Source organism: Falco peregrinus, chromosome 8, assembly GCF_023634155.1.
Source record: "Falco peregrinus isolate bFalPer1 chromosome 8, bFalPer1.pri, whole genome shotgun sequence".
In the NCBI taxonomy this organism is placed as follows: domain Eukaryota; kingdom Metazoa; phylum Chordata; class Aves; order Falconiformes; family Falconidae; genus Falco; species Falco peregrinus.
In genome coordinates, this window is record NC_073728.1 from 49,316,105 (window position 1) to 49,328,327 (window position 12,223).

General features: G+C 42.7%; 1 protein-coding gene across 2 annotated transcripts in view; it reads right to left on the bottom strand.

The window, feature by feature from the left end:
• The window catches only part of WWC1 (WW and C2 domain containing 1), a 73,923-nt gene that overhangs the window by 35,433 nt on the left and 26,267 nt on the right, over positions 1 to 12,223 (bottom strand). The window contains exon 2 of one of the 2 annotated variants that reach the window (XM_055812123.1): positions 3,404 to 3,513. The exons of the other annotated variant lie outside the window; for it this stretch is intronic. Within the exon in view, the coding sequence (XP_055668098.1) occupies positions 3,404 to 3,513 (110 nt within the window). The remainder of the gene's footprint in view (positions 1 to 3,403; positions 3,514 to 12,223) is intronic. 2 annotated transcript variants of the gene reach the window in all.

The window sequence follows — 12,223 nt, forward strand, 5'->3', positions numbered from 1 at the left end:
TGTTGTCTTGTGAATTTTTAATTTAACGTTGAGCTTGTCATAAATAAACCTGATTGTTTCATGTTTGAAGAATGTAGTCTTACTGTGCTTGCATCAGCATCTGGCAAGAAAATAATTTTTTTTTGTGCAAATCAAATGCCAAAGAAGTTCTCCCAGAGAGAGACACTCAGGGCTATGCATTAATACTGTATTAGGAAAATTCTGGGTACTCAGTTTAATTTAATTGTATTTATTTTGCCTCAGAGACAAGGTTAGAAGTGTGCTCCATCTCCCTTTTTTTAATGGCTCCTGGCTTTAGATTTAATTTAGGTCTGTCCTTGGGCTTGCTTCTGATAATTAGTCTCAAATACTTCAAGTGTGCAGCAAGAACCAACATGCTTCCACCCCCTTCACACGCTGAGGACAGTCCCTTCCTGCACAGGGAATCTGCAAGAGACCTTGGAGAGGAAGAAGGTTTTGGACACTCTCCAGAGGATACTTTAACATAAACCACAAAGATGAGCCTCTTGATTAGCTGAAGGTAAGTGGATATGGTTTGCTTTATCATGATTTGGATTAGAGCTGGCATAAGAAATAGGGTCATGATTTTGTTTCTCTTCTTTTTAACCTTTTAATTGAAATTCTAGGTCAAGCCTTCCAGTTTCTGGCATCCTATAGAAGTGAAACTTTTTAAGCGGGTATCAGCATAGTCTGAAGCCTTCTCTGCACGCCCTTGAAGCCTGTGGTGCTTTTGAGTGGCACGGACCAGGGGTAACTGCCTCAGACCACCCAGGGCTCAGACCTGCCACCAGATCTTCGCACGTTCATCCTGGGGGCAACTCAAATGTACAACTCCGATCATGTTTGGTTTGTCCCATGTACACAGTGCAGTTTCTGCTAGCTGAATCACTCAGGAGGTCTGACAAGCTGCCATGTCCCCCTGCAGGCTTCAGAATGAGGTTATTCTTCCTGTACTTGATCTGTGTCCCCCAGGACCACAGCTAGCCATCCTTGTTTAGGCAAACGCCGGCGGAATAAGTTAATGCCCCAGTTTTGGCTAGGATGGGCCACAGTGACAACAAGCGCCCAGCTTCCTCCGGTGTGGGCAGGGAAGGAAGACAAATGAGAAGATAAAAATACGTCTCACACTGGAAAGAAAGCTCTGAGGGGACAAGGAAAAGACTCTTGGAAACATTCACCCATTTTACATGAGTCAAGTTTTTCTTGTGGTCAGAGGTGACCCTGATGTTCGCTTCAGAACACGGGCTGAATATTGTTTCTTTTGGGGACAATGCCAGCTCGCACAGCAGCTGCAGAGGCTTACAGCTACTGCCACAGTCCATGTCACTGCCTGGTAAACCAGAGGAGGGAACTGATCACAGGAAAAAACCACGAAGCCCCAGAGATGTTTCACTGGGAAGGGACAGGGAACAAACAGCTTCCCCAGAAGCACTGTACAGGTAAAACTGAATTGGCAGGAGCCTCTTAATCCAACACTGCTGCTTAACACAGCAAAAACCTTCAGAGTCACTGGAAGGTGGCATGCTCCTGTCTCTGGGCTGCTCTTGGCGTGGAACACCGTGGTAAGCACATCTCCCATTCCAGCACATGATATAGCAAACCTCCAAACACCAGAGGAGGGAAGGGAAGTCCAACTGTATTTAAGACTCTTCTGGAGAGCTTGCACAGGCTCTTCTTTCTGGCTGCACAGTCATGAAAACATTACATCATTCAGAAGGAAGTTAAAAAGAAATCTTAGCAAGACTTCTAAGCTCTGCACTTACAAAAGGTGTAAGAACTGTCAGCACAGGCATAAGACCCAAATGAGACTGGAAAAAGCGTTAAGATTCAGACTGTCTTTAAAAAGCAACCTCGTTAACTCTCGTGAGTGCTTTCTTGTGGAAGTGAAATGGACACAAGACATGGTCACAGACCTATGGAGACCCCAATTTGTGTCTTGCAATTTAGCAGCTTCTCAAACAAAGTTTGTTTAGTCCTCTCCCCTGCAGATCTCCTTTGCGTGCCCCTGTAGGCTTGTCTACCCTTTCTTCCCCGCTATACCTTCCTGTAAAAGGAAAAGTCAACAACCCCCACCTCACAGAAAAAAAAATTAGGATAAAGCCATTTAAAGATATGTAAATACTGTGATATTGGGATGACATAAGCTCTAAAAAAAAATATTTGTATCACCTTCACATCTGGAGACATTTGATCCTTCTATTGCAGAAGGCAGTCAGTCTGCTTTTTAAGAATAGTTTTTTTTTCACTTTGCTTTTTTAATACCCAAGAGAAGTTACTGCACCTTCCAGGTTTTAGCCTCAGGCCAAGTGAAAACGTGGCTTTTCTGAAAAAGGGAAGGGTATGAAGATAGCCAAAAGAAAGGAAACCCCCCTCCCCAAACCACCAACACCCCCCCCCCCCCCCCCCCAGAACAGATTTCAACATTTTTATTTTCAAAAAAGATCTTGTAACTTGCAGGGAAAAAAACCAGCTTAAGTTCTCAGTTGAAGGGCTTGAAGAAAATTTCAAAACAAATAATAAAAACAAAACCAAAAACCACACCACAACTTCAGGGCACTTTTGCCTTTAAAAAGTTCTTCTCGTTGCATGAATTACAAACGCCTCCAGAAAGGCCTGGGAATGGTTCTGCTGTGAACTTCTGGACTGCAATTGGAACTGTTCTGTAAAGAGAACCATAGTCACTGATTTGTTTTCTTCATCACTTTAAGGGGATTTGTTCTAGCAAAACCCAATACACATTTCCTAACAATGTCTGTATTGATATATCAAATTCTGTATTTTCTTATAATTTGAAAGAGCTTATAAAGCCTAACACTTCTGGTCTATCAAGCAATCTAACAAAGAGAGTAAGCGGTGGCTTAGTTTGAGGATACAATATAAAAACATTAATAGCCTGAACTAAACTCTTTTCCAACTTGCACACCTCTCAGGATATCCCAAGCCTACTCGAGAGCTTCCTCTTGAGTAAAGGCAGTGCAAACCCCTGCAGCAAAGGGAGCTCAGGCAGTCATTCGTGTTATCCCTGCCAGGAGAATTAACACAAGACCTTTGCACTGTTTCCAATGGTCTTGCCACAAGGACACATTCCAGGCTAAGAACAAACTCCAGATCATCGTCACCTAGTCAGACTCCTCAGCAGAGCCAAATCTTGCAGAGGTGTGTCCCACAGCATTAGCTTGAACATGACTGATGATCTGAAGACTGCAAACCAAAAGGTTTCAAATTCCTGTTGTAGAGAGAGAAGTAACTTGTACAATGGAGAAGGACAGGATCTGATTTCATGAGCTGCAGAGCTCATCTACCCTAAAACACACTGTTAGCGATTTTGTGGTTTTGTGTTCAGTATATTTTAACACAGGCACAAAACAATCACTCCGCAAAAATACAATAATGTGTCACTTACTGGTGTTGTGGTCTATGTAATAAACTCCAACCTGAGGGTCATAAGCTTCTTCCCATCCTAATGGTAATTCATCACTAATGCAGTCTGCAAAGGTTAGTGGTTTAGTATACCTGAAATGCAAAATAATATTTTGGATGAATAAACGAAGTCCCATATGTCTATTCCAAACAACTGACCAGAAAGCAAGTACCACAAGGGCTTCACTGTAGAAAACAAAGAAAGTTGAAAACTATTTTAAAGCTTTTGTTCTTATCAAATAATACTGCAAAAACTCTTCCCTTTCTTCATCTGAAGTTACAGCAAGATGAACTCATTCTGACAGAGCTGCCGAGCCTTGCCTGGCTCGGCCAGTATTCACTCAACAAAGGAACATTAAGAACTTTGCCAGAAACAATCCTCGTCTCTCAAGTGAAAGAACAAGATGACTGTTTGCAGGCAAGTCCTGTATCAAAAATATGTAGACAAGAAAGAGCAAGATGAGAAATGCAATTTGCATAGCATGAATAATTAAGACTGCAGAATCAATAGCAAGTGCTGAGGACTGTGGGACCACTTGTCATGTAACTCCACTCATTTGCATTGCAATATGTTCTGTTTCATTAATGACAAACTAGATTAGTTTCTCAGTATCACAAAAAAGTGTAACCCACTCTGTCCAAATGAGGAAGTATTTCCGCAATACTGCTCTGATGAGTTTTTTTTTTTTTATTAGAGACCACATCCAGCAATGACCTGAAGGCTTGTAAGGCTAAAAAAAAAGCTTAGAGTACCTACTCCTTGAGTAACCCCAGAGATTTCAGTCACCACAACCATACCCCTTTCCTCCCTTTGACTCTAACGAGGTTCAGCTTGTGCTAACACAACTACTAACCGACAACAGCACTGCAGGGAGGCACAAGGCAGGAAGGATTAAGCTGGCAGGTATCTCACATAGCCAGCTGCCAAAAGCATAATATGCCACAGGCCCACAGCCCCACCACACCACACGCGGCGTATCTGGAAGGAGGGCCACGACTTCGCGTTGGGGCCCATGAGCCTGAACTACCTTTGGGCAGAGGGCACGGGACATCTGTGAACCACCACAGCCCCTCTTGAGCAGTTACGCTGCACATACTATGAGCAACTGGGTCATAAAAGCAGCCATGGAGCTGTATCGCACTGTGCCACGTGCGAGCAGCATGCCCCAGGAAGGTAAGGTGGCTAAGAGGACAAGTTTCCAACCCACTGCAAGAGACTGAACAGGTTTGTGGAAAGTCTTTCATATCCAAAGGTAATTCAGCAGGGCTAGCAGATAAAGAGTTTTATTAAGTTTTAAGCACACTTGAGCATGCTTCATCTGCAGACACAGCAACAAACTGGTAGCCCCATATTAATAACTTACAGTCACTCATCAGCGAGCAGGGGAATTTGAGGAAAAAGCCTCCAACCATAAGAGGTTCAACACAAAATCAGTGTTTAATGACTAACAATTTCTCCCACAAAACATGACCTGGAAGTCTGGTACACAGTAAGAACGAGGTGGGAACATTTCTGTAAGGCCTATGTAAGCCACTGAGATCTCTACTTACCTGCTGTTGCATTTCACTTTTAACACATTGCCTTTGCCATCTACAGCGTGCTTGAACTACTGTTTTCTCAGAAAATTTCAATTTAATTTAGAGTTCTTGCAGTGCAAAAAAAATGAGCTTCACAACACAGAACTGTGCAACTTTCTCAACAAATTTTCACTGAAAGGGTTATTTTTACTATTTTTAATCTAGACTGTGTACCAAAAGCATGTTTGTCTAGAAAATAGAGATTACCTGAAAATAAAATAGAATCTCAATACTTCCGATTGCTATCCTTTATCCCATGTTTTTCCCTGTGGACCAAGCTGTCTCCCCAGCCTGAGTACCCAGTATGTGCTGCTCCGAGTTGATCAAGTCAAAGATGTACAAGGGTAAAAATGCAGAGCAACGTCAGGCACAAGCAACTCTCTAGAGATACTACAGATGGAAAGTGCTGTTGCAAACATGTCGGCCATTTTAACTTAAAACATTAGGATTAGCACCTTCACCTCTCTGAAAATGGCATCTTCTCTTATTCAACATTAGCAGTTCATGTGGACACAGGCCAGGGAGAGGAGAGGAATGGAGCAGTGCTGAACGCTGGATTATGGAGGACCTGCTCCCATCCCTCAGAGGGGCACAGACATGCTGGGACAACGACAGGTAATGGGGAACACAGCTGGCCCTGCCCAGTGCCCAGCACCTCTGCTGTGCTACACCGCAGGGACGGCCACCAGCTGAGCTGCTGTGGGCACAGCATGGTGCTGCAGACCACTGCCCGCACAATGCCTGAGCACACGTGCCAACCCACCCCAGGGAGCGGCACATCAGTGGCCTCTCTGTCCTGGCACCCATAGAGATGCTCCTGAGGGCACCTTCTCCTGCAAGCCCACCAAAACAAACGCAGAAAAACCTCAGTGTCTTCAGGACAGCCATGCATTTGTGAAAAATAAAGCAAAAAGACAACCACAAGAACTGGTCTCCACTTATTTTCTTGCAACTTCAGAATCAAGCTGATTTTCAAAAGCTGTCAAGGGCTGGTCTCAACTTCACACACATCAGGAAAACCAGCATGATGATACTTCAGCATAACTGGTGAGGACTTGTGCTGTAGTAATTATTTGATTGCCCTGATAAGCACAGCATTGTTCTTCCTTGGACAAATATTTAAAAAAATTCAGTGAAAAGTTTTCACCTGTAGTCTATGATAAAGCTTAGATTTAGCGCTTATTAGATGTCATCTGGGACAAGGAAAAGGAGGAAAGGTTGGTATTTATTTGTAAAAACACATTTAAAGTCAGGAGTAGTGTGTGCCACCTAGGCCACGCAAAGTCCAAGTGGTCTTTTCCAGTGCATCATTTGATTAGTAACACTGAAAATATTGCTGTGAATGATTGCTGGTTTGCTACTTCTATAGAGAGCTTTGTAAGAGGAGGTGTAATTTCATCCTGGGTTTGCACAGTCTCTAACCTTGCGCACCAGCTTCCATTCAGCCCTACAGATTAATTAAACCAGAAACCATGCATTTCCCATTTCCCAGCTACAGTGCGCACCATTTTTGGCGATTGATCCAAACAAACATCCCTCAACTTGGAGCAGTAATTAAACCCATACTTAAAGTACATTACGTGAGTGTATGCTGCAGGTATAAAATGTACTTTGGTATTACATACTGAGTGGTATTTTCTGTGGCAGAATTCTGCTCAAGAATCACAGCTAAGATTAAAATCAAACTTCTATATTTTATTTTATTTTTTATAACCACCATGGAGCTGCACTGTCAGCTCCAGGACTTCAGACTACTTTCATCAGGGAATGGCACTGTAGTGCCAGCTTTGAAGGTCCAAACTCATAAAGCTTCTGCTCAGCTTTTGTCCATTCCTATTTTGCTAGAAGCAGCTGAATTCCTTCTAGATGTGCTCAGGAACTGTCAGACTTGATAGGAAGCCAGAAACAAGCAATTGAAGGATGCATATTCCTATTTTCCCACATGAAGTGCAATGCATGAACTGCATCCGGCCAGTTCTTTCAGTTGGAGTTTTGGAAAAACGGGAGAAAAAGCAAGGCAGGATCAGTCTGCTACAGCAATGACACAAGCCAGCTGGAGAATTGCCAGTTAGTAGAGCTTATAAACTGACAGTATGTTCACCTTTGAGATTCCTATTTTCAGCATATCTCACAAGGAGCACCCACCACCAAGCATGGACTAGTGCTGTCCTCCCTGGCTGCTCGCAACCTTGCAACCATTCCATTCGTACAGAGGAGTAAGTACTCATTACAGGAGAAATCTGTCATTCAACTAGCTAACAGAAGAGTAATTAGTTTTAGAATTAAAGAGTAATTCCATTTGTTACAGGCAACATATGTTGTATACCTATTTCCCCAAATAACTGCAGCTTCATAACCAAGTTACTTACTCTTCTAAACTCCTGCTCCTTGCTGTTGTGGGAAAAACCGGCACAAAGCAGCAATGCTACAATTACAGAGAAAAGACATGTAATATGTGTTGTAGTCAGCATATAAATAAAGCATAAAAAGGAAAAGGAGATTATTTTTTCCTTCTTTTAAGATATGATTTTAGGGTTTTTTATGAAGACTGAAACAAATCAATATTCCAAAAGGGGTCTAAAATCAAGCATCTCCCTAAGCACGCTCACAAAGTAGCATGACAGATTAAACGAGCAAAAGGTAAAGTTTCCTTCTCACAGCAAAACGTGATTCAGTTAGTATATTATTTCTGCATAAAACAGGCCTGTTTCTGCATTTGGGAAGTTAAAGCTAGGGCACATCTACAGAACTATTTCTTTTGAAACATCTCCTTTGCAATTCACAAAGCCTCCTATCAGCCTTGGAAAAATCTCATCAACTCAGTCAAACCATGTTATCATATAAGAGGTCTGCTCTGCAGGCTAGATTCAAAGCAGCAATCTAGAAGAACGGACCCTCTTCATCCACTGCGCTTATAACTAAGGAAGGAAACCTACAAAATGGTTTATACATTCCTTACCCTTCTCCATTAGGAAAATCTCCAGATACATGCAGCCAGCATTCAAAAGAAAGCAAGGTACCCAAAAGTTCAGAAAATCCCGACTTTGCTGATCCCCAGTCACAAAGAGGGAACCCAATGCAGAAAATGTCTGTAGGTATAGCATTTTTTATTAAACCCAAACTGTTTGCGTTAAGAGACTACACTTTCAGACACATGAGTTAGTCTAAATCTTCCAGCCACGCTCGCTTTGCTCTGCGGACCAGAACTACCCCTGAAGCACTCCATCTGCTTCTAAGCTGGAGGCTAAACTTGGTGTGGAGTTTCCACAAGAGAAGCCATCCTGAGCTAGAGAAGATATCTGTACATCATACCTAACTCTGGCCTTCTAGCTCACCAAGAAGTAACTCACGTGTTCATCTCCTACCAACTCACCGGTACCTCATGCTCATCCTACCTGCGACTGTCCTTCCCCCATGACCTAAGTTTTAACCAGGGTCATTTTTAGGAACACTTGCGAACATTTTGAAAAAGACACATCAACCTAGATTTATCAATTTCCATCATATTTTCTTAGTTTCCAATATGTTATTTTTTCACCTGATTTCATTCAAGAAATACAAATTTACATGAGCAAGTGCAATTGCTCATTAGGACCCCTGGAAACTGGGTACCCTCAGCACCCACCGCACACAGCAAGTCAAGGACACAGTTTCAGAAACTAATCCTGGTAACAGAGGTAGAAGATAACAGCATCACCCAGCTTCCTAACCCAAGAAGTACCTTTTGGTCTTCAGGCAGAAGCAGGCTGAGGGAAAAGCCACTGCCCACCCACCGGCCAGCAAGCGTACCGAGACACTTCCATCTTTGCAAAACGTTTGCCCCCAATAGCTCAAGTATTTGTACAGCAAATGATGTTCAAATCCTGCTCCCACAGCAGGAAACAAAGTTAAGATTCCTACCTCTAGTTTGTAAGTCACATCATTTTTAAATGAGAAGGGTTTCTATATTTCTTATTTTTGATCTATCACCTTCAGCTTCTTTCACAGATAAAACTGGAAGCCAATGTTATCATGTGCAAACACTATTAAATGGAAACTTGCTCATCTCAGATTCAGAAATCCTTTCTATAGTCTTCAACTCCACTGTTGTCAATCAAAAACCTCATTACACAGGAAACTGAAGGCAAATAATCCTTGTATAACAAGTTTTTGATTGACAGAAGGTTTGTTAAACATGGCTGTACAGAGGTTCCTGACGGGAGCAGGAGATGGGTGAACTGTGCCACTTAGGAATCTGGAGTTAATACTACAAAGGTAACAGAAATCAGTTCTGAACTTCTTAAACCAGGAAACGTTATTTTTGAAATTATTGGATTTCAGTGCCAACTGGCGGCCTACAGCAATCTAGCAAACCCACATGCAGCTTTTTAGTTACGCTCATGGCTCTAAGTACGTATGTGCATGTACGTATATGTGCCGACAGCAGAGTGCTTGGGTCAACCAAGGCGTTCAAGCATTTACAAACCAACAGTGGTTTGCCAGTTTCTATGCTGTACATAAACCCACTTAATCCCTATGTTTGCAGGGTTCCTCAAAACCCCCTAACACAGTAAAGCCATATAAACAGTACAGACTTATTTTAATTAGTTCAGTACAGATCACATGGCCTTACACAAAATCCTTCATGACTCTATATGGGTGAAAATACAGACCGGGGGATTTCCTACAGTTTACTGTACTGACAGCAGCAGCTCACAGCAGAAGGAACAAAGGTAGTACCTGGATCACTCAGGACCTTCATGTCAGCTCTTCACAGAGCTACAGCATTAGCCACCGGAGCTAACAGCTTAACAGCTCCGTTTGTTTCTCCCCTTCCACCCTGCACTCACAGGTACACAGCGAGTGTTATGTCGCATACAGGTTCCATGGGCAAGACGTCAGGCAAGGTAACAAATTACGACTCCTGGCAGATACTTCTACTCCCACCATTTCCCTTACACAACCAAACAGTTTCTAAACCCAGCATTTTGTGAGAGAAGCCAAGATGTGCTACACAGACCACGGCAGAGAATGGGCTCAAAGCACCTCGATTCCAGCTGCAGTGCTGGGGTAGCTGCACACGAGATCCCCGTGGGTCTGAGTTTTGAGGAACCTGTTAATAGGTCCAGCTCCTACTGTAACTCAGAAGGCTGCTGCAAGAATCACTGCCAGGAGGCTCGACACAATAACATACAAGCTTCTTTGTTTTTAATGAGGTCATCCCATTCTCAAGACAGATGATTATTTTTAAACTTTAGCATAGAAAAACCTATCACTTTGCAGACAAATTTTCTAGGACTACAGCAATCTCCTCCTCGCAAAAGCTTTCAAAAATAGACTCCTACACATTTATTACTCAACTTGGTGATCCAGCCCTCAAACACACCAGGGCTATTCATCACTATAGTAACTATTTTCCCTGGGAGCATCTTCCCTCACAGCAGGGAGAATTGCCTTTGGAGGCTGAAGGTGTGGCAGTAAAGAGGCCCTGTTTTACGACCTTGCTGGCAAAGCTTTCCTCACCCCATCACCGCACACCTGGGCACGACTAAACACTCCCTTGGATTCCCACTCCAACTGCAATTTAGGGAAAAGGTGATGAGAACATATCCCCAGCAGCCAGCGTCCTCAGCAGTGACACAACAGGCAGCTCTGGCCAAACAGCACCCTCAATTGTGCCAAAACCTCAGCAGCTGCAGTGGGTTTAGAGGGGGAGACCTCCACAGCAGGCAGAGCAGAAAGAAGTTCATTCAGGACCACCATAAACAGACAAGAACTATGAATGGGAACGTGCTTCCCAGGTGACAAGGAGAAGCCTTTAAGAAGCTTCTCAAATTTGTGATCTTTTCTTAACTATGGTTCAAGGAGTCTGATGAGAGATCAAATACGGTATTTCAAAGTTTTGGAAGATGGATGTTATTCCAAAACCCACACAAAGGGACAGTCACCCTAAACTTGTAGTTACCCCAAAGAGATATCATTTCAATGACTGTCAGTAGCTACAGCACTGCAGCCTGGTCCTGGCCTTGCTGTGATAAAGGATAACTAAGAACAGAATTACACCCCTGACACTAAAAATGGAATCAAGTCTGAGAAAAACAGTTTATTTTAAGTTGTTGCTGTAAACCAAACAAATTTACTTAAATTACAATGTAAACATCACCAATAGCAACGCCCTAAAAAAGCCAACACAACATCTCAAGCAACTCAGACTGCAGAGCTGTTTTCTTTTCAGAAGTGGTTTCCTTTGCTGCCATGGTTATTGAGCATCTTCTCAGCCTCCCAAAGATCTCTTTCATCTGGTGTCTCCTCCTGGCCCCTGACACTCCATGCACTAGGCCACCTCTGTGATAAGCGAACCCAACATCTAAACACATGGCTTATTTTCCAAGCTATTATAATTTTAATCAGTTTTACTGACACTTAAGAACTCAGTGATGCCCTCTTTGGCCAGGACATGAGAACAACCCCTGCACCTCACTAAGGTGATCTTCAGTTGTACGTAATTTGCCAATTTAGACCCTCTACTTCTTTCACATGAGTGGGTAACATCCAAATTGTTCTTTCTAGACAGCAATTAGTCACATGCTGCCCAAGTAGGTGCTACACAAAGCAGATCAGGAGACACCAAAGACACTTGAAGTCAGGCAACAGCCTGTATTTTGAGCATTCCAAACAAATACATTTATACCTTTAATAGTAATACATTTCTGTTACTCAAACAGATTCATGGAAGCATTGAGCTATATAATACACAATTTACCACCCCACCAGCCAGAACAAGCATGCCTAGTACGTTTCATCCTAAGTTAGCTGCTTGCTTGTTCTATCTACTTCTGAAAATGCTTGCATGTTTACAAGCTCTACTTTGCACACAGTGACAGTCTGTTTGCCCATGCATTTCTTTACAGTACAGATCATTTACTCCTGGAAGCAAAGAACTACTAAGCTATTTGCAAGAAGACTATCAAAAACCACTTACAGATTTTTAGATCATTCCCAGAGATTAACAAACTGGTTCTGCTAGCAGGAGAGAGGCAGGAGGTCAGTCATACCTTCTTAATCACTCAAATACAAAATTCCTGGGATAGTTCAAGGTTAAAAAGTCAGGAAATGGGAGCTGAGGCTTCTCACAACATTAACTTGCCTGCCAGCCTGTATATCCTGCATACTTTCCTGAACTGATTAAGCAGAAACAATATAAAAGAGTAAGGTACAGCTTGATGAGAAGAGTGCAGCACTACTA